Below are 24870 nucleotides of genomic sequence, written 5' to 3'. Positions count from 1 at the left end.
CCACGGCGATATATAAAATTTCTAGGAACGCCCCCTGTTGTTGAAATCAATACTATAATAGGATGCCACAAATCAATAAATAAAACACTCTTTTTAACAGGTTTACATATGTTTCAGCACGTGTGTCTAGCAAGTTGGTGTTTACAATGTAAAACAGGCTTTATGTTTTATTAAATTGTGATTTTTATACGCTCAGAGATCACAACATACTTTTGAATAATTATTGTATTGTAAACTATATCAATTATTATGACAACTGACTTATTCTGGATTTAAACATTAAACCGATATTAAGCAACTCATATAGAAATTTCATTGACTGCAAAACTTGTGGGTAGATGTTTCTATAGAAGTTTAAGAAAAAATACTATAATTAAGTCATTATTACATAAAGCAGGTCCCCTCAGTTATAAAAGTTTCATTTGACGGGGTCGACTTTTTCACAAAACCCATATCCTTTCGTGGCAATATTCCATGCAATATATATATATATATATATATATATATATAGCTTGGAAAAACCCCAAGGACTTGCAACATGAATAAAAAGGAACAAAGACTTAAGTTATTAAAATAAATTGTGTAAAAGAACAGAAAAAAAACGCGAAGTGGAAATGCCCGTAGACAAAAAATAAAAACAAGGAAAAGGATCGCCGATACAAAAGATGCCGCCCGCGATGTTGAGAATTTGAATGTTTTTATACGAATCTGACATAATACACGTATAGATATGTATTAACAATTCATGAAAGCAAGGGTTCCAAAATATTATCACTTGTATGGTAGAAACTGAGATAAATCCATCGAAAATTCTTCTTCTTTAAGGTTCAGGACGGACGTATGGACGGACAATGTGAATACAAGTAAGATTGTCTATCTTAATCTACAACATTTCGAAATGTCTTTCCGATGACTAGGTCTACAGTAATAGTAAGGGCGTTATTGAAAAAAAAATAACGAAATTGCTATAAACAAATAATTACATATGGAAATAAACAGTGGTATTACTGAAGATAATATGCAGGTCCGGGTGTCAAAAGAATAGGCCTGCAGCAGCGCTAAGCTTGTCGTAAAAGGCGACTAAATAGTGCTCAGATACCTAGCCGGGGCTACGCGCTCTGCCCACAGAGCGACTGGGATGTGTGCCTGAGGTGGTGGAATGGGATACCCTTGGCGTGTTACATGCTGGGGTTGTCAGGCTATAATACGGAAAACCTGACCGCAAACCATAGTAGTGCACCGTGTTGGGAAAGATGCCACGTTCCTTGCACGTTAAAGAGCCTTGCTGCGGTATTCGACAGGAGTAGGAGCCTTTGCGCTCTGCCACAGGAGGCTAAATTGCCCGACCTTACACATCCCTCCCTTTTTCTAGTGGCAATAAAAATTTGTCGACCCTGTTATCCTTGTGTCCCATCCCATTTTTCATTTCATCATCATTTCATTTTCATTTATTATCCATTTCATGTTCATCGTCTGAATATAGCTGAGATATTGCTGCTCGGACGTTAAACCCCAACAATCAATCAATCAATCTGGAGATAATAGCGTGTTTTTAATAACATTTAGAAATTACGTTTAATCCTGATACCTCTCACATATATGGAAAATCATGAAAGATTTCCTGTGATTAGACCAATGTTTCCCATAACGTTTTTTATCTGACTGGAATCCAGGACAATCCCTACTACAGTACCTGTTTTAAGTCACGTACTCTTTAATTTCAATGAACACTTCCTTCCTGATAATGGGGCCTCATACTGGAGCCGTTGCGTACCAAATATCTAGTGCTGAAAAAAAAATGTTAAGAAAATATTTTCCTCGCCCGACCGAAATTTACCACTCCGCCAAAAAAAAAATAATCCACCATTTCGTTTGAAATGCCTGCACCAAGTCAGGACCATTGCGATACATGCATCTCCGGTGGTGTAATATCTATTTTGCCAGATTTATTTTGGACTTTACTTGATTATGAATCGGATTAGTGTTCGGTAATTTTGCTGTTACCCTTATATGCACCGGCAAATAATTTCACATGGTTTTCAAATAACTGGAAACTGAATAAAGCAAATATTAAAAATTGGAATAGATTTCTGGTGAAGTTGCGAATTGAGCCATCCCAAGTTTTCACATCAAATTCATTATGTGACGTGAATTTCCCCTGAAAATCATATCAATTTCATGTTAAGTTTGTGTGAAGTTCATGTGAAGCCCGATTCACTTGAATTACATATAATATGTGTTTTTGTGTGACTAAGATGCCGCCTAAAATAATAATTAAATGAATTGTGCTGAACTACAAATTTACGACTGGGTTCAACAGAACGAAAGTTCAATGTACATGTGTGTACACATGTTTCAATACACTATGCAAAACCCATAGGCGGATTTAGGGGGGGGGGGGCTCCCCTCTTATTCTCGAAAAGTTAGTTTGATTATACAGTAAAAATTGAAAATCATTGGAGTGGACCCCTCTTGGGTAAGATACAATGCCACTTTTTTTCGGAACTTCTGGGTCCTTCATTTTGAAGCTGCAAACCTACATCAAACTACATCACCTACCCAAACAGTCGTCGGTAGCAAGGAAATATTTGACGGACGAAGAAACACGCGTCTCCTGCATTTCTTCAACCTGAAAAGATGGCATCTAATGAGATATTATATGATACCCCACCACATTGTGGTTTATCGCATTCCGAAATTATTAATTTTCAAAGAAAGATAACTCCAATTCATCAAAATATTTTTGTGGTAAAAACAAGTTAAATGTTAGTGTACATTTTCCAATCAACTAAAACTATGATGGGTTTTATGATACCAAATAAGTAAACAGAGTTTGAAAAATATCGTTTGATATCTTCAAAATTATCTTTTGGAAACCGATGGTGGGAGGACAGACGGAAAGACATGCAACTTTTGGGAGGGTATAACATAATTGTGTGGCGGGGTATAAAAAATTGACATGTTGGCTTTGATAAATATAATTAGCCAAACTTCAAACTGAAGTTGGGCGAAAGTGTGTCCTAGAATTACTGTACTGAAGAAGTCCCAAAGGAACCACGTGGGTAAAACAGTATACTCCTTCTGCGTGGATATATTAGTCATTATTTATTGTTTATTTTCTCTTCATTAGAATAACAGGGATGTCAGGGATACGGGAGTTCAGGGGGTATGGTCTAAAATGTGTAACCCGCACCCGTACCAACTTTTCCCCGTACCCAAATACTATTTTGGCAATTTCTTCAATATTGCATGATATTTCCAACCGAAAGTTGGTACATGTTTACAAAATGATAAATTCAAATTCAAATCATTTATTGTTAAAACACATTTTCATTAAATGGTCATGACAAGATAATAAGATAATGTACATACATTTGTATAAACAAAACATTGCTATCATTTACATGTATAATGTTGTGGACGACAGTGACCAAACAGAAAATTATAACGTTATACTTTGAATGAAAGCTTGGCAGTTGTTGATATAATCAATTGTTGCCTTGAGTATATTGAGTGAGTTAGAGTTAAAAATCAAACTTATGTTGTTTTCTGTTAGTGAGTTGAAGTGGTTTATATAATTTTTTAATTTAAGTTATTAAATCACTTCTATAGTTAATGTAGACGGAACAGTGTATGAAGAAATAGGGTTCATCTTCAATTCGATTTAATTGACATGATTTGCAAATGCATTCATTAGCTGGAATGTTTTTGTATCGTCCTCTCTCTATTGAAAGAGAGTGGGTACTAATTCGGTATTTGCAAATTATAGATCTGTCTGATTTGTATTTTTGCATGTATCAAAATAAGATGTTTTTTGTTAACCTTATAGATTTTATTAAAAGAACAGAAGTTTCTTATTATCTCTCAATGTACAGAGTTGATTTTGAATACTTTGATCAATGATTCTTTGCTTTATGTTTTACATTGTGTTTAAGTAGATGTGTATCAGTTAAAATGTAATTAAAACCAAGTTCTGTTATCCAATTGTGAACTGTTGTTAGCCATTTATTATTTTGTGGAATATTTTTTATATATTTCATTTACAAAGGTGTTATTGGAGTTAATGTGTTCCCTGAATTTAATAACTTGAACCATAATTTTGACTTTGAGAGGTTGTCTTTTAAGTTCTGCTAAGCAAGCAGTTTGTTGCCTTGCTGAGAACACCAAGGATTTCTTTTATAAATTTTAAGTGGAGATGTTCAAATGGTTCACTATTTTTGAAATTACAGTTGGTTCCCCAAATTTCACAGCGATATAGAATATGATGGTTAGGCTAGATTTAATGATTTTTAAAATGTTTGTGGACATTTTTTTTTCGATTTTCTCTTTTGTCTAAAATGTGTAACCCGGAATTCCAGTACCCAAAAATCAAAGTCCTGTATTTTTGTTATCTGTACAATTTAAATGCATATTTGACATTAGAACATCATGATATTATCAAAATTTTCATTGACGATAAATTAAAATCGCATCAGACTCTGTTTACGAGACTTCGTTTTTCATTCCGGATAAGATCGTATCCATTCTTTGCTAGTACGGGGATTGACGCTAGATACGCTACGGAATTCAAACTCAATCACTTCTTTTTTAAAACAATATCAAATCTTTCAAAACTTTATTCAAAGTCTTAAAGTGAAGTTTTAACCTCTTAGTGATTTTAGAAAACAGTGAAATTTGGATAGGAAAGTGAGAAATAGTCAATAATTAGTTTGGTATGGCAACTTCCGGTTACACATTTTAGATCTTTTGACTTCAGAAAACCGATCAAACAAGAAATATTAGACAAATATACATCATTTTCTTGATTAGAAACGACATTTCCTTATCTCATGCAATTTTCAGTCCTTTACATACCGTAAAAATGAATGTTTTAGCAAAACATCATTTGGGTACGGGGAAGAGTTGGTACGGGTACGGGTATGGGTTACACATTTTAGACCCTACCGTTCAGGGGTTAGGAATCGGTGGTCGAAGGGGTTGCAAAATGTGGATGAAGGGGCGTTGAACAGGGAGTGAAAAATATAGGAAGCGGGGATTGTGGTTGGGGACAATTACCGGGGATAAAATGAAAGGGGTTGGGAAGCGGTGATCATGAAGGTGTGAGGCAGTGGTCAAGGGGGATCGGGGACGAAGTACCCACCCGTCAACCCCTCTTAACAGATGGTATCAAATAGAAATGATTTTTTTAACAACAAAGTCATAATCTTTCTTTTCTTTGTATGAAAAACCTAATAAGGGGTAGACATTGATTAAAAAAATCTTTTTTAATAAATGAATTACTTGAACAATTTTTTCCCAAAATTCCAACCCCATACCCCCTTCCCCTCACTCTCAAAATGGTCAATAACTTTATAGCACTTCCCAATACTGTACATTTTTTATCCCATAAGGGCATCTCTAGCAATATCCATTCCAGTTTTGGCCTGTCAGATCAGTACAAATACCGGTAATATTACAGTTCTCCATGGATGGTGGGAATATTTTACACATATCATGTGACGTAAACAAAATGCAGACGACAGCTGCAAATTTTGAACAAGAAAATGATTGCCTTTCCTATGTTAGAAAAGCTATGCTTCGATTTTAATAATTCAATCGGAGTTATATTTTTCCAAGGCGGGTTAGGTTCTTGACAACAGCAATAGTGGTACAGCGGAGATACACGTACGTACACATCCACGTGTTTTCCCGAAGTTTTTAAAAACATAACATTCTCTTCTTTAAATAAGTAAAAAAATAGAAAAAGACTAGAAAACTATCAGAAAAGATGAATTTATATTTACTGAGACATAATCTTAACCTATATTTTTTATTTGTTTCATTGAAGGAAATGATGAATTTTCTCCTTAAGGACAGTCATGATCACTTTCTGTTACTTGCGGGACATGACTTTTTCGTTAGTATATACATAATAACCACTTCGCGGCGCTTGCTATAATTATTAACATAATGACAATGTCTCAACAATACATGGTACAGAATGACAATGTGATGTTTGAATATCTCTATCTCACTAATACATGTTACAGAATGACAATGTGATGTTTGAATATCTCTATCCCACTAATACATGGTACAGAATGACAATGTGATGTTTGAATATCTCTATCCCACTAATACATGGTACAGAATGACAATGTGATGTTTGAATGTCTCTATCCCACCAATACATGGTACAGAATGACAATGTGATGTTTGAATATCTCTATCCCACTAATACATGGTACAGAATGACAATGTGATGTTTGAATATCTCTATCCCACTAACACATGGTACAGAATGACAATGTGATGTTTGAATATCTCTATTCCACCAATACATAGTACAGAATGACAATGTGATGTTTGAATGTCTCTATCCCACCAATACATGGTACAGAATGACAATGTGATGTTTGAATATCTCTATCCCACAAATATATTGTACATGGTACAGAATGACAGTGTGATGTTTGAATGTCTCTATCCCACCAATACATGGTACAGAATGACAATGTGATGTTTGAATATCTCTATCCCACTAACACATGGTACAGAATGACAATGTGATGTTTGAATGTCTCTATCCCACCAATACATAGTACAGAATGACAATGTGATGTTTGAATATCTCTATCCCACAAATATATTGTACATGGTACAGAATGACAGTGTGATGTTTGAATATCTCTATCCCACCAATACATGGTACAGAATGACAATGTGATGTTTGAATATCTCTATTCCATCAATACATGGTACAGAATGACAGTGTGATGTTTGAATGTCTCTATCCCACCAATACATAGTACAGAATGACAATGTGATGTTTGAATGTCTCTATCCCATCAATACATGGTACAGAATGACAATGTGATGTTTGAATATCTCTATCCCACTAATACATGGTACAGAATGACAATGTGATGTTTGAATATCTCTATCCCACTAATACATGGTACAGAATGACAATGTGATGTTTGAATGTCTCTATCCCACTAATACATGGTACAGAATGACAATGTGATGTTTGAATGTCTCTATCCCACCAATACATGGTACAGAATGACAATGTGATGTTTGAATATCTCTATCCCACGAATACATGGTACAGAATGACAATGTGATGTTTGAATATCTCTATCCCACTAACACATGGTACAGAATGACAATGTGATGTTTGAATGTCTCTATTCCACCAATACATAGTACAGAATGACAATGTGATGTTTGAATGTCTCTATCCCACCAATACATAGTACAGAATGACAATGTGATGTTTGAATGTCTCTATCCCACTAACACATGGTACAGAATGACAATGTGATGTTTGAATATCTCTATCCCACTAATACATGGTACAGAATGACAATGTGATGTTTGAATATCTCTATCCCACTAATACATGGTACAGAATGACAATGTGATGTTTGAATGTCTCTATCCCACTAATACATGGTACAGAATGACAATGTGATGTTTGAATGTCTCTATCCCACCAATACATGGTACAGAATGACAATGTGATGTTTGAATATCTCTATCCCACTAACACATGGTACAGAATGACAATGTGATGTTTGAATATCTCTATCCCACTAACACATGGTACAGAATGACAATGTGATGTTTGAATATCTCTATCCCACTAACACATGGTACAGAATGACAATGTGATGTTTGAATATCTCTATCCCACTAACACATGGTACAGAATGACAATGTGATGTTTGAATATCTCTATCCCACTAACACATGGTACAGAATGACAATGTGATGTTTGAATATCTCTATCCCACTAATACATGGTACAGAATGACAATGTGATGTTTGAATATCTCTATCCCACTAATACATGGTACAGAATGACAATGTGATGTTTGAATGTCTCTATCCCACCAATACATGGTACAGAATGACAATGTGATGTTTGAATATCTCTATCCCACTAATACATGGTACAGAATGACAATGTGATGTTTGAATATCTCTATCCCACTAACACATGGTACAGAATGACAATGTGATGTTTGAATATCTCTATTCCACCAATACATAGTACAGAATGACAATGTGATGTTTGAATGTCTCTATCCCACCAATACATAGTACAGAATGACAATGTGATGTTTGAATGTCTCTATCCCACCAATACATGGTACAGAATGACAATGTGATGTTTGAATATCTCTATCCCACAAATATATTGTACATGGTACAGAATGACAGTGTGATGTTTGAATGTCTCTATCCCACCAATACATGGTACAGAATGACAATGTGATGTTTGAATATCTCTATCCCACTAACACATGGTACAGAATGACAATGTGATGTTTGAATATCTCTATCCCACTAATACATGGTACAGAATGACAATGTGATGTTTGAATATCTCTATCCCACTAATACATGGTACAGAATGACAATGTGATGTTTGAATATCTCTATCCCACTAATACATGGTACAGAATGACAATGTGATGTTTGAATGTCTCTATCCCACCAATACATGGTACAGAATGACAATGTGATGTTTGAATATCTCTATCCCACTAATACATGGTACAGAATGACAATGTGATGTTTGAATATCTCTATCCCACTAACACATGGTACAGAATGACAATGTGATGTTTGAATATCTCTATTCCACCAATACATAGTACAGAATGACAATGTGATGTTTGAATGTCTCTATCCCACCAATACATAGTACAGAATGACAATGTGATGTTTGAATGTCTCTATCCCACCAATACATGGTACAGAATGACAATGTGATGTTTGAATATCTCTATCCCACAAATATATTGTACATGGTACAGAATGACAGTGTGATGTTTGAATGTCTCTATCCCACCAATACATGGTACAGAATGACAATGTGATGTTTGAATATCTCTATCCCACTAACACATGGTACAGAATGACAATGTGATGTTTGAATGTCTCTATCCCACCAATACATAGTACAGAATGACAATGTGATGTTTGAATATCTCTATCCCACAAATATATTGTACATGGTACAGAATGACAGTGTGATGTTTGAATATCTCTATCCCACCAATACATGGTACAGAATGACAATGTGATGTTTGAATATCTCTATTCCATCAATACATGGTACAGAATGACAGTGTGATGTTTGAATGTCTCTATCCCACCAATACATAGTACAAAATGACAATGTGATGTTTGAATGTCTCTATCCCATCAATACATGGTACAGAATGACAATGTGATGTTTGAATATCTCTATCCCACAAATATATTGTATATGGTACAGAATGACAGTGTGATGTTTGAATATCTCTATTCCACCAATACATGGTACAGAATGACAATGTGATGTTTGAATGTCTCTATCCCACCAATACATAGTACAGAACGACAATGTGATGTTTGAATGTCTCTATCCCATCAATACATGGTACAGAATGACAATGTGATGTTTGAATATCTCTATCCCACAAATATATTGTACATGGTACAGAATGACAGTGTGATGTTTGAATGTCTCTATCCCACCAATACATAGTACAGAATGACAATGTGTTGTTTGAATATCTCTATCCCACAAATATATTGTACATGGTACAGAATGACAGTGTGATGTTTGAATATCTCTATCCCATCAATATATGTTACAGAATGACAATGTGATGTTTGAATATCTCTATCCCACCAATACATTGTACATGGTACAGAATGACAATGTGATGTTTGAGATGTCTCTATCCCACCAATACATAGTACAGAATGACAATGTGATGTTTGAATATCTCTATCCCACAAATATATTGTACATGGTACAGAATGACAATGTGATGTTTGAGATGTCTCTATCCCACCAATACAATGTACACGGTACAGAATGACAATGTGATGTTTGAATGTCTCTATCCCACCAATACATTGTACATAGAACAGAATGACAGTGTGATGTTTGAATATCTCTATCCCATCAATACATGTTACAGAATGACATTGTGATGTTTGAATATCTCTATCCCACCAATACATTGTACATGGTACAGAATGACAATGTGATGTTTGAGATGTCTCTATCCCACCAATACAATGTACACGGTACAGAATGACAATGTGATGTTTGAATGTCTCTATCCCACCAATACATTGTACATAGTACAGAATGACAGTGTGATGTTTGAATATCTCTATCCCATCAATACATGTTACAGAATGACATTGTGATGTTTGAATATCTCTATCCCACCAATACATTGTACATGGTACAGAATGACAATGTGATGTTTGAGATGTCTCTATCCCACCAATACAATGTACACGGTACAGAATGACAATGTGATGTTTGAATGTCTCTATCCCACCAATACATGGTACAGAATGACAATCTGATGTTTGAATGTCTCTATCCCACAAATATATTGTACATGGTACAGAATGACAGTGTGATGTTTGAATGTCTCTATCCCACTAATACATGGTACAGAATGACAATGTGATGTTTGAATATCTCTATCCCACAAATATATTGTACATGGTACAGAATGACAGTGTGATGTTTGAATGTCTCTATCCCACCAATACATGGTACAGAATGACAATGTGATGTTTGAATGTCTCTATCCCACAAATATATTGTACATGGTACAGAATGACAGTGTGATGTTTGAATGTCTCTATCCCACCAATACATAGTACAGAATGACAATGTGATGTTTGAATGTCTCTATCCCACCAATACATTGTACATGGTACAGAATGACAATGTGATGTTTGAGATGTCTCTATCCCACCAATACAATGTACACGGTACAGAATGACAATGTGATGTTTGAATGTCTCTATCCCACCAATACATGGTACAGAATGACAATGTGATGTTTGAATGTCTCTATCCCACCAATACATGGTACAGAATGACAATGTGATGTTTGAATGTCTCTATCCCACTAATACATGTTACAGAATGACAATCTGATGTTTGAGATGTCTCTATTCCACCAATACATTGTACATGGTACAGAATGACAGTGTGATGTTTGAATATCTCTATCCCACCAATACATTGTACAGAATGACAGTATGATGTTTGAGATGTCTCTATCCCTCCAATACAATGTACACGGTACAGAATAACAATGTGATGTTTAAATATCTATATCCCACCAATACATTGTACATGGTACAGAATGACAGTGTGGTGTTTGAATATCTCTATCCCACCAATACATTGTACATGGTACAGAATGACAGTGTGATGTTTCAACATCTCTATCCCACTAATACATTGTACATGGTACAGAATGACAATGTGATGTTTGAACAATGGTTGTTGGCTATCTTTAGGCACTTATTAAAAAAACTCTATTTATAATAATACTTTATTTGAATGTGAATTCTACTATAACTCCTCTGAATGCATGTAATACATTGAAGCAAATTATGTTTTACAAAATCTAAGGATATATAATGTTAATATATACAGTCTAAATTTACTAACAATTCTATAATCATCAAAGATGACTTCATTCCTCTATAAAACTTAGTATATAGATAATATATTTGGTACCAGTAGTTTGATATATATATAATTTATTAACCAATTACACATGTATTAATTTCTTAACCAATTCATAAAGACCCATAAAATAATAACAGAAACTGATATACAAACAAAACATTTGAAAACTAAGCAGAATGCAGCATATAAACTGCAGTATCAACCATGGAAAATGTGGTTTCTAATGGAGACAAGTGTTAGAATATGTTTATCAAATTCAAATGGATAAACATGTAAACAACTGGTTTCAGGGCAGCATAGCAGCTAACCATACTAATTATTACAAAACACATAAACATCCAACTGAAAAATACAAAATAATATCAAAACAAATTATACACATACTTCAGCTTAAAGTATTGAAAAAAAGGGATTTATAAATTTTTTGGCTTGGGTCTGAACCTGCGTCCCTTATTAAACAGCATGTAACATCAATACAATCATAAAAATGAAATATTACATATGTATTAGTAAGCTTTCCAAGTTGACACACACACTCAGGACAACATGCCCATAACAGATTAAAACAACTTCAATATCAATCAAATATGTTAATCAGATACTCATGGGTTCAAATTTACTTTCAAAAGTGAAAGGTTCTTGACTTTTTTTCCCAAATGAAAGGTCCTACATGAGAAAGTGACAGGTCCTCAATAAGAGAAAACCACAAAATGTAAGGTCTAGGACCTAGGGTAAATGAGTTTCAATGTTCCTGCAATACAAATTGAGGGTCCCATACCTCAGACCAGTAACAGTTTGAATCTCTGGATCATACTGACTGCCTCGTGGATGGTAATTATCTGGATATAGTAAGTGATGTTCATGTGACAATGTATAAAAATTCCCATTTTTGCTGGAGCAATAAGTTGCTTTTTTCAAGTCTGGAGTCGAAGAAATGATCTTATTTAACACTGATTATTTTTCCCTTAGAAACCTTAAAATCAAAACAGATTTGTTTTTTTTATGCAAAAAAGTGTGTTAAGTGTTGATGAAAGTCACATGGCAAATCTGAATATTTACCAAAGCCAACAGACGTCCTTTCAGTATTTTATGGTTAGAAACATAAAATGACACATTGTCTTCAAAACTTCATATCATGACTGAGGAACATACTTTTAATTTTATGACAATCATTCATGAAATTTGAATCTGAACTTTAAAATGAAACCCTTCATTGTCAGAAGATTGATCAGTAGCAACAGATATGGTAAAATTTTAGGTATTAATCAAATGTAACAATGCTGACAAAAGTTTTGTTGATCAATAAAATATCATACTGGTGGGGAACACTAGCAAATCTAAAAATAAAGGTGTTTTGTTTAGGTACCATTCTGTGTAAGAATCAGGCAATGGATGGCACATCATTTAGCTCAATGTACATATTTTTTTAACTGTTAATTTAAGGAAAAAGTGTGAGAAAATTTTCTCAGCATTTTTCCATAGTGCATTACAAGTAAATTTGACCTATCAATATCTTAAAAGGCAAACTTTACGAACACAATTATTGTCGTATCTGGAACTCATTAGGTGTAAATACTTGGATTATGCCATAAAAGCTCTGTGTTTTTTCTTCAAGTGCCACACCTTGTACATCATTTTCCCTGATTCTTAGACAGAGAAGTACTTAATACATAATTAATAGCCTGTGCACCACTGCTAAACTAAATAAGGACCTACACTACACTTTATATCAATTGTCCCTGATATTTATAGAGTTTGGTAGATGCCAGTGGCATAGCTATGAATAAATTAATTATTGTTTAAACATCATTTCGTTTAATCTAAGCTGGTGATTAAATTTTCCAGCCACTTCACATTTTCTGAGTTTTCTACTCATTTTATGGAAGAAACCAATGCTCCTTCAGCCTTTTTTTTTATTTTAATTATTTCTCCACTCTCTATGGTAAAATTAGGATTGTAACATGATTGCTAAAGCTCACAAGTTCAGAATTTTACCATCTTCAGTGGAGAAATAATTTAAACCACTCATTACTAAAGAAAATCTATATTTGTACAAAAAAAGGGGTTTAAAATTAGAATTTGTTTCTGTTTGAGTAGAGTGTTCAATATTTACAGAGTAGCTATGTCTCTGGATGCTATTAGTTGTAGAGTATGAATTGATCATTCCTGATAATGCTTAAAAAACCTGAAAACTGCTGAAAAACACCCAACTCTGTTCATTACAATAAAGAAATCCAGCCATACCCTACATATCATATAGACCTAATATCATTTCACTAATTAGCATACAAGTATATAACATAACACATTACATTAAGGCCATAATGAAAAAAGAATCTGTGGTTTTCATCCATGTCCAAATTTTTCTTTAATTTGAAAAAAAAATGTATTTCTTATTCATGTGAAGACACTGCAATGTACGCAACGTTTCTGCTTTGCAAAATAATTGTTTTTCGTAAGGGTGGATGATAACCTAAGAATTCTTTATATTATGGCCTAAAGACTTCAAATCAGAACATCAATTCTTTGATCAATCTAAGGGACTAAACACTAACTTGACCACTGTGGCAGTGACTTGCTTAATATCACTATTAAACATCTCATAAAACTTTAACTTTAAGGTGAATATCAAGTTTTTCCAAGTTTACAATCTTGCCACCAACTTCCTCCTTTTTCTGTAGCGGCCGCCCAACAATATCAAGATTGAAAGTTCTAGGTTTTCGTACTTTTCTTCTGAACTGGAGAGAGGAGACTCCTTTTCTTGTATGCATGGAGAATAGTCTATTGTTGTTTCCCCTATATATCCTATACTTGATATTGTTTTTTAAGGCAGTTAAAGCCGGTAAAATCTTAAATATTTTCATTCTTGGTTTGATACTAGAACGCTCCAAAGTAATCAACAAAGGTTCGGCTGGATCCAGTGGTTCCTCGAATGTTGAATTGGTTGTAAGGTTATCCTGAAAGAAAACAATGACAGATCTGCAACACTGATAGTTTGACAAATCAAGAGGTTGTTTTGAAAGTCAGGCCCTCCCTGAAAAGTTTTGATAATATGAGCATAACTTGGCAAAAAATGGCAGAATTTAGCCTTTAACACTCTTTTAAAAAATCTCTGGACCCACACTTTCATTGGATTGGATTAAGTTTTAACCTGTGGCATCTCAACAACCACTGCTTTCATTAATCCGAATATGGCGCTTGGAACAATAATACAGGGAAATCTGTTAAAACTAAACTTCTTCAACACTAAACATTTGTATGTTACAGGTGTTAGGTTAATTAATATTTAGATTACATTAAAAATAAATACAGCAGAAAATTAAGAAAACAATTTTGGTATGAATTAAGGTATATGCAGGATTTTATGGTTTTAGTACGAACTTTGGTTTCAGAAGGTTTGATGGGTTTTGGTATTAATTGTAGTTTATGCAGGGTTTGATGGTTTTGGTAGAAACAGTGGTTTAATTAGAGATTGATGGTTTTAGTATGAACAATGGTTTATCCAGAATTTGATGGTTTTGGTATGAACAGTGGTTTACACACGGTTTGATGGTTTTGGTATAAACAGTGGTTTACACACGGTTTGATGGTTTTGGTATAAACAGTGGTTTACACATGGTTTAATGGTTTTGGTATGAACAGTGGTTTATACAAGGTGTAATGGTTTTGGTATACATTTTAGTTTATGCAGATTCTGGTTAAAACAGATTTTACTGTATTACAGACAGTACATATACTGAGGAACATGTATTACTAATGTAATTCTATCTTTAGGGGGACAATCATATGATTTTGGAAGCGGGGCTTTTATTAGAAAATTTAGTTATTTTCTCAGAAATGTAGTCATCAATATTTACTTCCAAAAACTGTCAGGCCCTCCCCCCAGAATCAAATGGTTATCTCCACAGGGAAAATAGCTACAATGAAAACAAAACCTGAAAAAAAACCCACTTTATGTTCCTTTAAAATACAAAATACAGCAAAAAGTACATGTACAAGTGCAAATAAAAAAATTAAAGACTTACCTGAATGCTTCGTTTGGCACGTTTAGACAGGGGTAAATCTTTATCTTCAATATCACACTGGTAGCAGCCTTCCCCTGGAGGAACTCCTGGTCCATCAGTAGGGGCGGCAATATGAGGAATGTTCTGTCCTGGTTGTAGGAGGGGATTTTGTATAGACTTGACACAGTGTCTGAAAACATATTGTAAATGATGTCTAACACTAAGTGAAACTACTGATGTTTGAAAATTAAAAACCAACGAGATTTTTCAGAATCCTGAATGAACATTAAAACTTTCTTTTTTAAACTCAATTCAAATCAATCAAATTAAGGGCCAACCTTATGTTTTTTTTTCCTTAAATGTGATCTACTTAATGTTTAGTGTAATTATCTGTCATGTTGCTATGCATTATAAGTGTTTGCATGTGCATGTTCAGTTTGTTTATTTACTTATGTGTGTATGTCAGTTTGTTTATTTACTTATGTGTGTATGTCAGTTTGTTTATTTATTTATGTGTGTATGTCAGTTTCAAATGTGCAAAAGAAATCTGAAAAAAAGTGGATTTCGAATTAGTAAGTACATTTACCAGTCAATCCAGAAAATAAAAATGAAGTTGCAAGCATGACCGTGCTACCCTTACTCATTCAGGATTTTGATACAGGATAGCTAACAACATCTAGACAAAGCACACACTAAATTTAAAATCAATTCAAGGATTGGGAGCCAAGAAATTTTTGTCACGAAAAATGGTGAAGTCCAACAAAACAGGAAGTTGATATTGGACCTAAATAAACTTACGATATAATGCCTCATATTGGACAGCACCTAAATAAACTTAAGATATAATGCCTCATAATGGACAGCACCTAAATAAACTTACGACATAATGCCTCATCTATATTAAGCCAAACATGAAAATTTTTAATCAATCCATCCCCTGGGAGCCAAGACAATTGTGACAAAATCCTGACAGACCAATGGAATGACTGATGGACAAAGTGATTCAAATATACCATTCACTTGCTGAGTGGAGGGATACATTATTATATTTTTGGAATGGCCTTGACCACGACAGCGTAGTCAAGGATGTTAAAAACCCCTCACTCACTCAATGGCCTTAACATACTCACCCCATAGCCATACTATGGAAACCAGTGGGACATCCACAAAGGAAAGAATTTGTTGTTGGTGCACAGCCAAACAAACATGGATCTGTTCCACAAAGATTCATTGCTGAAAAGACATATTTAATCAATGAGTTGTTCTAAATAGTGATATAAATAAGAGAAGTTAATGACTTCATTCACTGGTGTGAATAAGTAATGATCTGAGACTAGTTTAAAAATTGGTTGAAGACAGAAGTGACTACCCAGCTTAAAGAAAATAATATAATTCAGGGATATAAAATAATCAGGATTTGATGCCCAGACCCTGTCTTTTCTACGAAGGGACTAATCTAAATGTAAGGAGGCATGTGATGTGAGGAACAACAGAGAATCAGCAAAATTAGAAGTTAATATACAGTAAAATGAATCTCAACAGTAAAATCCTGATTTGAAGAAGTAAAAATCCACAAATCTGCAGAAAAAAATAACACCTTATATTTTGTAGATGCTTTAAAAAGAAATATTCCCATAGATAAGCTGTAATTTCAAATCATCCCTGTCCTCTCCTCTTTTTGTAAACTGATTATTCCTCTGTATAACTTTGAAGTACACTAACTATTTAAAACCAAGGTAAAGATGTATTTATAAGGACAATGAACTGGAAAAATCTTAATAATTAATAAGCAGTTCATATCACAATGGTTGAGCCTAAATTGGAAAACCAGTTCTGCTTCAAGCAGAAAAAAATTAGGTATTGCAGTACCAACCTATACAGGACATTGAATTGGGGTCAAAGTCCATCCCAGATCCACACTGACAGCTGTAACTACCAGGCAGATTGACACACTGTGATACTCCTCCACATATCATACTATCTTTACACTCATCTGTGTCTATAAAAACAACAACAAAAAGGTAGGACAAATTCAGCAATGACACCTCTAAACTTCTTCAGTACAAATTTGTCCCATTACAGTTCACTACTCACAAGAAAAAAGCCTGATTATAATATATACCATTACACTCCCCTCCCTTCAAATTGTCCCGAAAAAATAGGAGTATACTAGGTTAATCCCCAACCACTATAAATACCATGCACTCCCCTACCCTCACATTTTCCGCAATGATAGGACTGAAAATAACATATACCATTACATTCCTCTACCCGTACAATGTCTGCAGTGATCACAAGTTATAGGTCTACCATTACAATCCCCTACCTTCACATTGTCTGCAGTGATCCCCAGTGATAGGTCTGAATATAGAGATATACCACAGCACTCTCCTACCTTCACAAGGTTTGAATATATAACATTCCCCGACCTTTACTTGTCTGCAGTGATCAACAGTGATAGGTCTGAATATAAAAATATACAATTACATTCCCCTACCTGTACATTGTCCCCACACATAGGTCTGTGTATAACCTGGAGGACAGGTACATTTATATGAACCTGGCATATTCTCACATCCTTCTTTACATCTGCCATCAGCGCATTCATCAATATCTAAAATCAGACAGAAGAAAGTGCACTCAAATTCAAACATTGATCTTTCAGTCAAAACTATATTCTTCATTGAAACAAATTGTATTGGATATGAAAATTGGTTGACTTAGAGAGATTATTTAAACTCTTAGTCATTTTTGCCTTCTGTTGCTTTTCCCCACCAAACTTACCAAAACAATTATCCCCTGGTTTGTATTCTTTGGGACATGCAAATCTATATCAAACTTTCCCACTTACCAACATATTGCTCCCCAGACCCATCAGATTTATATTCTTCAGGAGAGGCACATCTATATTCCACTTCTTCATGACCAATTACCAATACATTTCTCCCCTGACACACCTGGTTAGTGTCCTTCATGAGAGGCACATATATACATATACATATATATATATATATATATCCTCCCTGACTTACCAACACATTTCTGCCCAGACACATCAGGTTTGAATCCCTCTGGACAGGCACATCTATATCCCCCTCTGGTGTTATGACAAGTTCCCCCGGGTTGACAAAGCTGACTGTTCTCCTGGCATTCATTTATATCTACAAATGAATCCATAAATTCATACATCTACTTCTGAATCTAAATTAAAACCCGATCTATATTATATAACCTACTGATTGGCCATTATTATATTTTCATTTTTAATTGAACTAATACCACTTTCAATACAAAACTAAATATCATCGAGACGGAATCCATCTCTGTGTACCCCTGTACTTCATTCATGCATAAAATCTTTAACTTGACCTTGAGGTCAAAGTTCAACCCGAAGGTCACCAATCATGGTACACCATCATGGACAGCTCAACCAACATACCAAATATTAACCCTTGTTGTGCCAATTTGTTCTGATAAACACAAAGCACATTAATCTCACAGCTTGTGAAGGCCAGTGAAGCCAAATATGGTTTGTTACAGCCACGTGTGGGAGGTCAGGAGTCCACCAAATGGACACTCAAGCAATGTTTGACTTAAGTTTGGCCTAAAACTGGAAGTAGTTAAAATGAGCAGTCCACATAATAATGGTTGTAAGATTTTGTTTGTTTGTTTGTTTGTTGCGGTTTAACACCTGAGCAGCAATATTTCAGCTATATGCAGGCAATGAACATGAAGTGGATGATAAAATGAAAAATGGGATGGGACACAAGGATAATGGGGTCCACAAATTGTGAATGCCACTGGAAATAGGGAGAGGTGGGTAGGGTCGGGCAATTTAGCCTCCTGTGGCGGAGCCCTATGGTTCCTACTCCTATTGAATACCACAGTAGAGTTCTGTAACGTGCGAGGAACGTGGTATCTTTCCCAACACGGTGCACCACTATGCTTTGCAGTCAGGTTTTCCGTATTATAGCCTGACAACCCCAGCATGTAACATACCAGGGGTACCCCATTCCACCATCTTGGGCACACAACCCAGTTGCTCTGTGGGCAGAGTGCCCTAGCCCCCGGCTAAGGTTCTGAGCACTATTTAGTCGTCTTTTACGACAAGCTTAGCGTTTCTGCAGGCCTATTCTTTTAACACCCGGACCTGCATAGGATAATGGTTGTAAGAGACATCAATCTTATTTAGATTCCAGGCAAAATGAAGCACAATAGATTAATTATGCTGTGGTGGGGGCCAGTACTCTAAAAAAAATCTCACTTTTTTGGGCTGCGGAAACTCAAGACCTCTTTTTTGAGCTCTCAAGTCATTATTTTTCAACAAACTCTATAAAAGATATATATATTAAAGCAGTACAGTCACGCTGCTTGCAGATGAAAACATATTGTGCTTTCCTCAACCCTGCCAGAACCAATAAACAGAAACAGGGCCAAGCCCAGATAAATCTGAGCCCAGCACAACAAGGGTTACAAGCCAACAATTAAGGGGGGGTTTCAGCTGGGACATGATTTCATATATACAGATAAAGGGTGTCTCCCACTTTTTATGGTAGGGCCTTTATTAGCTAGGCTTCTGAGTGATTCCAATAGCTTCAGGTAGTTTTTTTACTATATATTATAACAATGAGTCCAACTCTCTCAGCACATAACATCAGTGTTATCTATTTGATACTCTTCCAGTTGTATTTGTAGGGTTATATTCTTTAGATTATACCTCAAACCCTGGTTCCCTTGATTTCCCTTTCAAATTAAATGTGCGACTTTAACCTTTAAACTTTACTTATCCACAAAGATGGATTTCATTTATGACAAGTATTCAAACTTGGAAGACAATGTCCAAAAGTTTTCAGCTAAACATGTATTGAAAATGGTACCAGTTCAATTCCAAAGGCAATAATTTTGTTACATCTATACAACACATTGAAACATCCTTGGTTAAACATGTCAATAGATTTTGACAAGTTACACATAATATGACGATGCACACAGAAAATATATCACATCTTACACACTCCCTAGTTTTCATAGAGCAGAATAAGGGTAGGGTACTCCAGCAATAGCAAGCTGATTTTCTATACTTTGGTGCCAACCTACTTTTGCAATGTGGAGGAACGGAATTCCAACTTATTATGTTGCAGAAGCAATGTAAAGGATGCTCTTCAACCAAGTGTCTTACAAAAAGAAGGAACTGCCAACTTGCAGTGAATTTGGTGGTTTTTTTTTTAAAAATACCCCCACCCTTTTTGGGGAGAGAAAATATGCATACTTTTTTTAAATTGGGAAAAAAAATTGAATTGTCTGAAATTTTTTTTCATTGGGTATTTCTCTGCATGGGGAAAGAAACAGTAAGAGATAATATAGCATTCCTAACTACTAAGATGTTACATTTTATTTATGCCTGAGTAGTTCTGAAATTGACAATACGAAAATTGCATGCATAACAAAACATGTGTTGATCATAATCTGAATATCTTAAGTGCTTTCATGATGTTAAAAAAAAAAACTTTCTATGATTAGGAAATTTTACATATCTTGTGAAAAAATTTTAAGCCATTTTATTTACCAAATAGGAAGGTTTCTCTAGGGAAAACAGTCAAAATTCTAAGTTAAAGTAAGACAAACAATATCACTGGCAAAATCCATCTTAGTATTTATACTTGGTTAGGGCTGATTATCTGTGTGTGTCTTTCTATAGCTAGTCAATCTTCATGTTCTTGAACAAAGTTTCATTAAAATTCATTCAGCAGTTTCAGAGGAGTTACAAATTAGAAGATGGCTCCACTTGGTTGACCAATAACAAAGTCCATGTCTTGCATCAGGAAACCCCAAAAATCATTCAGATGGAAACACAACACAAGTGGTGCACAATGGCATAATATGTAATAAAGAATCTGTGAAAGTATCATCCAACTCTGACAACAGTTTCAGAGGAGTTACTGATTAGAACCAGGGATGTACGAAAGGACAAACACCATCAAGATTATATGCCTCCTGCTTTTTAAAGAGATACAAAACAAAGAAAATAAGCCACCATGATTAAGTCTCTTTCTAATAGACTACATCTGACACAGGATCAAAAAGATGCCATATTGGATTGACATCATAAATCTCGGAAACATGTATAATTGGTTTACAGTACACTGACAGTTATCTCCCTTACCCAAACATTGTCTTCCAGGTCCTCGTCTGAAACCCTTGGCACAACCACACTGAAAACTACCAACAATATTGATACACTCATGTTGACAGTTGTGTTGCATTGTGGTACATTCATCTAGATCTAAAATTAAAAAGATAATAGACTGCATAGTTTTGTATTATGCTCATTAGGTATGTCCAACTTGGGAAAAATAACATTTTATTAATTATAGCCTAAGATATCTAGAAGACCATGAGACAGGACAAAGAGTTAAGATAAACACAAATAATTTCTTGTTTCACAGGCCAACCTTCATTTCCATCAAGGTGCCTCACTGCCTCTATCAACTGCGATACCATTGACAAAATCATGTTGAAAAAAAACAAAACACCTCCATCATCATAATTTTAGGCATTAAACAATGTAAAAAGCAACCCCATCATTTACTCATTTAAATGCTCTCAGAATTAAAATATGTAACATAAAAGTCCTTACCTCTACAGGACTTTCCATCCATGTTTAGGACATAACCTCTGGGACAGGCACATTTATAACTTCCTGGTACGTTCTGACAGACAAACTCACATGGCTTCTGTTGGTCCTCACACTCGTTAACATCTAAAACGAGAATCCATCAAAACAATATCATATGTATTAAGATAAATCATAAAATCAGTGAAATCTTATGGCAGACTGTAAACCCGGCATTGTGACTAAAATCAGTGAAATCTTATTGTAGACTGTAAACCCAGCACTGTGACTAAAATCAATGAAATCTTATTGTAGACTGTAAACCCAGCACTGTGACTAAAATCAGTGAAATCTTATTGTAGACTGTAAACCCAGCACAGTGACTAAAATCAGTGAAATCTTATTGTAGACTGTACACCCAGCACTGTGACTAAAATCAGTGAAATCTTATTGTAGACTGTAAACCCAGCACTGTGACTAAAATCAGTGAAATCGTATTGTAGATTGTAAACCCAGTACTGTGAAAGTACTTTAATTCATGAGTACCTATATGAATGTTTAGGGAAAGGTGTTGATTCTTGAATTTGTAGATTCGACATCACCATCATACGAATGAATGGAACATTTTCTTTTTGTTTGGAACCAAATTTCAGTGTTCATCAAACCTTTACAACATCTGGTACCTATCCAGACAATTATAAGCCCTTGGTGCAAAAGACATATAATAAAACCAAAAGAATATGTACTCTTGCCATCTACTTTATTTTATAAAGGTATGTGTTACCTACCCAAACACTTGGTACCAGTGAGGTCAGTCTTGTAACCTTTGTTACACATACATCTATAAGATCCAGGCAGATTTACACATTTACCATTCTTACAGGCATCAGGGAACAGTGCACATTCATTTAAATCTACAATGGTATAGAAAGCAGCTACATTACACAACACGTGGAGGACAGAGCTGTGTTGAGAGTGGTTGTTTTAAATGAGACTTCATGGTTTACTGCAAATCTAGAACAATTTAACAAACAAGTCAATCAATTATAGTGTGTAAATTTTCTGTTCATTCTATATATGCCCTTCAAGTGTTAAAAAAAATCTATTCCTTTAAGGAATGTAAGTGGTTTATCTTTGAAACTGAAACAAAGTTCTTTATACAAGATGATATATTCAAATATTATTTACATTCCTTATACTTAAATAATTTGACAAAAACTGTGATAAATCCATATTAATTTATTCCATTGCACACACTTTTTTCAGACAGGATTATTTCATTGGTTAAAAAGGGGCGTGGTTTAAAGTTCATGACCTCGTTTATTGATCTTGTGATAGGAAAATTTTGTATCCAAGATAAAAACAACAGCATCTTTTCTAACAGTTAAAATGGTCATTTTAAATTATTTCCATATAAGTCTTGAAATTGGATGTATTATTGAATGAAATCTATAACATGTTGGTTGTTTCTGTTAATTTTTTACCTTACATTAAAGGGTTCAGGTCTTATTAAACTAGTTTTCTAGCGTATACATAGATAATGTCAGGAACCAGTTAGCAATACAAATAAAAATATGTAAGGGAACTTGTCAGAAATCAAGTTAAGATTTTCACAAAACCTAAAACTGGTGTTAATTAATCTACCCCATTAACTAAGTTTTAATAGGATATGTTAGAAAACTCTGTTTGAAAGATAGGCAATAGAAAGACAATTGTGAATTATTGATAAAAACAATAAGGGAGAAATAAAAATCCTGAGAAATGTGTCAGCGTATATACCTTCTCCTGAGGGATCAATTCCTACACCATGTGGACACAGCCTCTGGAATTCTCCTGAAAGTAAAGATTGGTAAACTTTCAGTATCAAAATGCAACACTTATGAAACTTTCGAAAGTTAATCAATGTTTTTATTACCAAGAAATTAATTTTAACATAGTTAGAAACAAGCTGCTTATCCTGGAAATTCTTTAAAAACATGTTATGTATTTCAGATTTGTTTTGTTCCAAATTACCATATATTCTACAGCACTTAAGATCTTATTTTCTTCTACCCAAAATCTACAGCATTGAAAACCTTATAACCTCCCCAAAATCTACAGAACTGAAGACTTTATATTCTCCCCAAAATCTACAGCACTGAAGACCTCATATTCTACCCAAAACCTACAGCACTGAAGACCTTATAATCTACCCAAAATCTACAGGACTGAAGACCTTATATTCTTCTACCCAAAATCTACAGGACTGAAGACCTTATATTTGACCCAAAATCTACAGGACTGAAGACCTTATATTCTTCTACCCAAAATCTACAGCACTGAAGACTTTATAATCTACCCAAAATCTACAGGTCTGAAGACCTTATATTTTACCCAAAATCTACAGGACTGAAGACTTTATATTCTCCCCAAATTCTACAGGACTAAGACCTTATATTCTCCCCAAAATCTACAGCACTGAAGACCTTATATTCTACCCAAAATCTACAGGACTGAAGACTTTATATTCTTCTACCCAAAATCTACAGGACTGAAGACCTTATATTCTACCCAAAATCTACAGGACTCAAGACCTCATATTCTACCCAAAATCTACAGCACTGAAGACCTTATATTCTTCTACCCAAAATCAACAGGACTGAAGACCTTATATTCTACCCACAATCTACAGGACTGGAGACCTTATATTCTACCCACAATCTACAGGACTGGAGACCTTATATTCTTCTACCCTAAATGTACAGCACTGAAGAAAATAA

General features: G+C 34.7%; 1 protein-coding gene across 3 annotated transcripts in view; it reads right to left on the bottom strand.

The window, feature by feature from the left end:
• Window positions 1–11340: 11340 nt before the first annotated feature.
• Window positions 11341–24870, bottom strand: part of LOC148620564 (fibrillin-2-like) — a 90690-nt gene continuing 77160 nt past the window's right edge. For all 3 annotated transcript variants that reach the window (XM_088574219.1, XM_088574221.1, XM_088574220.1), the window contains 10 exons: window positions 23891–23944; window positions 22900–23025; window positions 22136–22258; window positions 21662–21781; window positions 18531–18659; window positions 17996–18112; window positions 17372–17497; window positions 16629–16731; window positions 15520–15688; window positions 11341–14451 (listed from right to left, as the gene is read on the bottom strand). In XM_088574219.1, the coding sequence (XP_088430345.1) occupies window positions 14095–14451; window positions 15520–15688; window positions 16629–16731; window positions 17372–17497; window positions 17996–18112; window positions 18531–18659; window positions 21662–21781; window positions 22136–22258; window positions 22900–23025; window positions 23891–23944 (1424 nt within the window). In that variant the 3' untranslated portion in view covers window positions 11341–14094. The remainder of the gene's footprint in view (window positions 14452–15519; window positions 15689–16628; window positions 16732–17371; window positions 17498–17995; window positions 18113–18530; window positions 18660–21661; window positions 21782–22135; window positions 22259–22899; window positions 23026–23890; window positions 23945–24870) is intronic.

This window comes from Perna viridis, chromosome 3 (genome assembly GCF_037379345.1).
Source record: "Perna viridis isolate PV_CMFRI_1.1 ecotype Kerala chromosome 3, ASM3737934v1, whole genome shotgun sequence".
Lineage (NCBI taxonomy): Eukaryota > Metazoa > Mollusca > Bivalvia > Mytilida > Mytilidae > Perna > Perna viridis.
The sequence above is the reverse complement of the archived record's forward strand: the minus strand, read 5'-3'. Positions and strand labels throughout refer to the sequence as shown.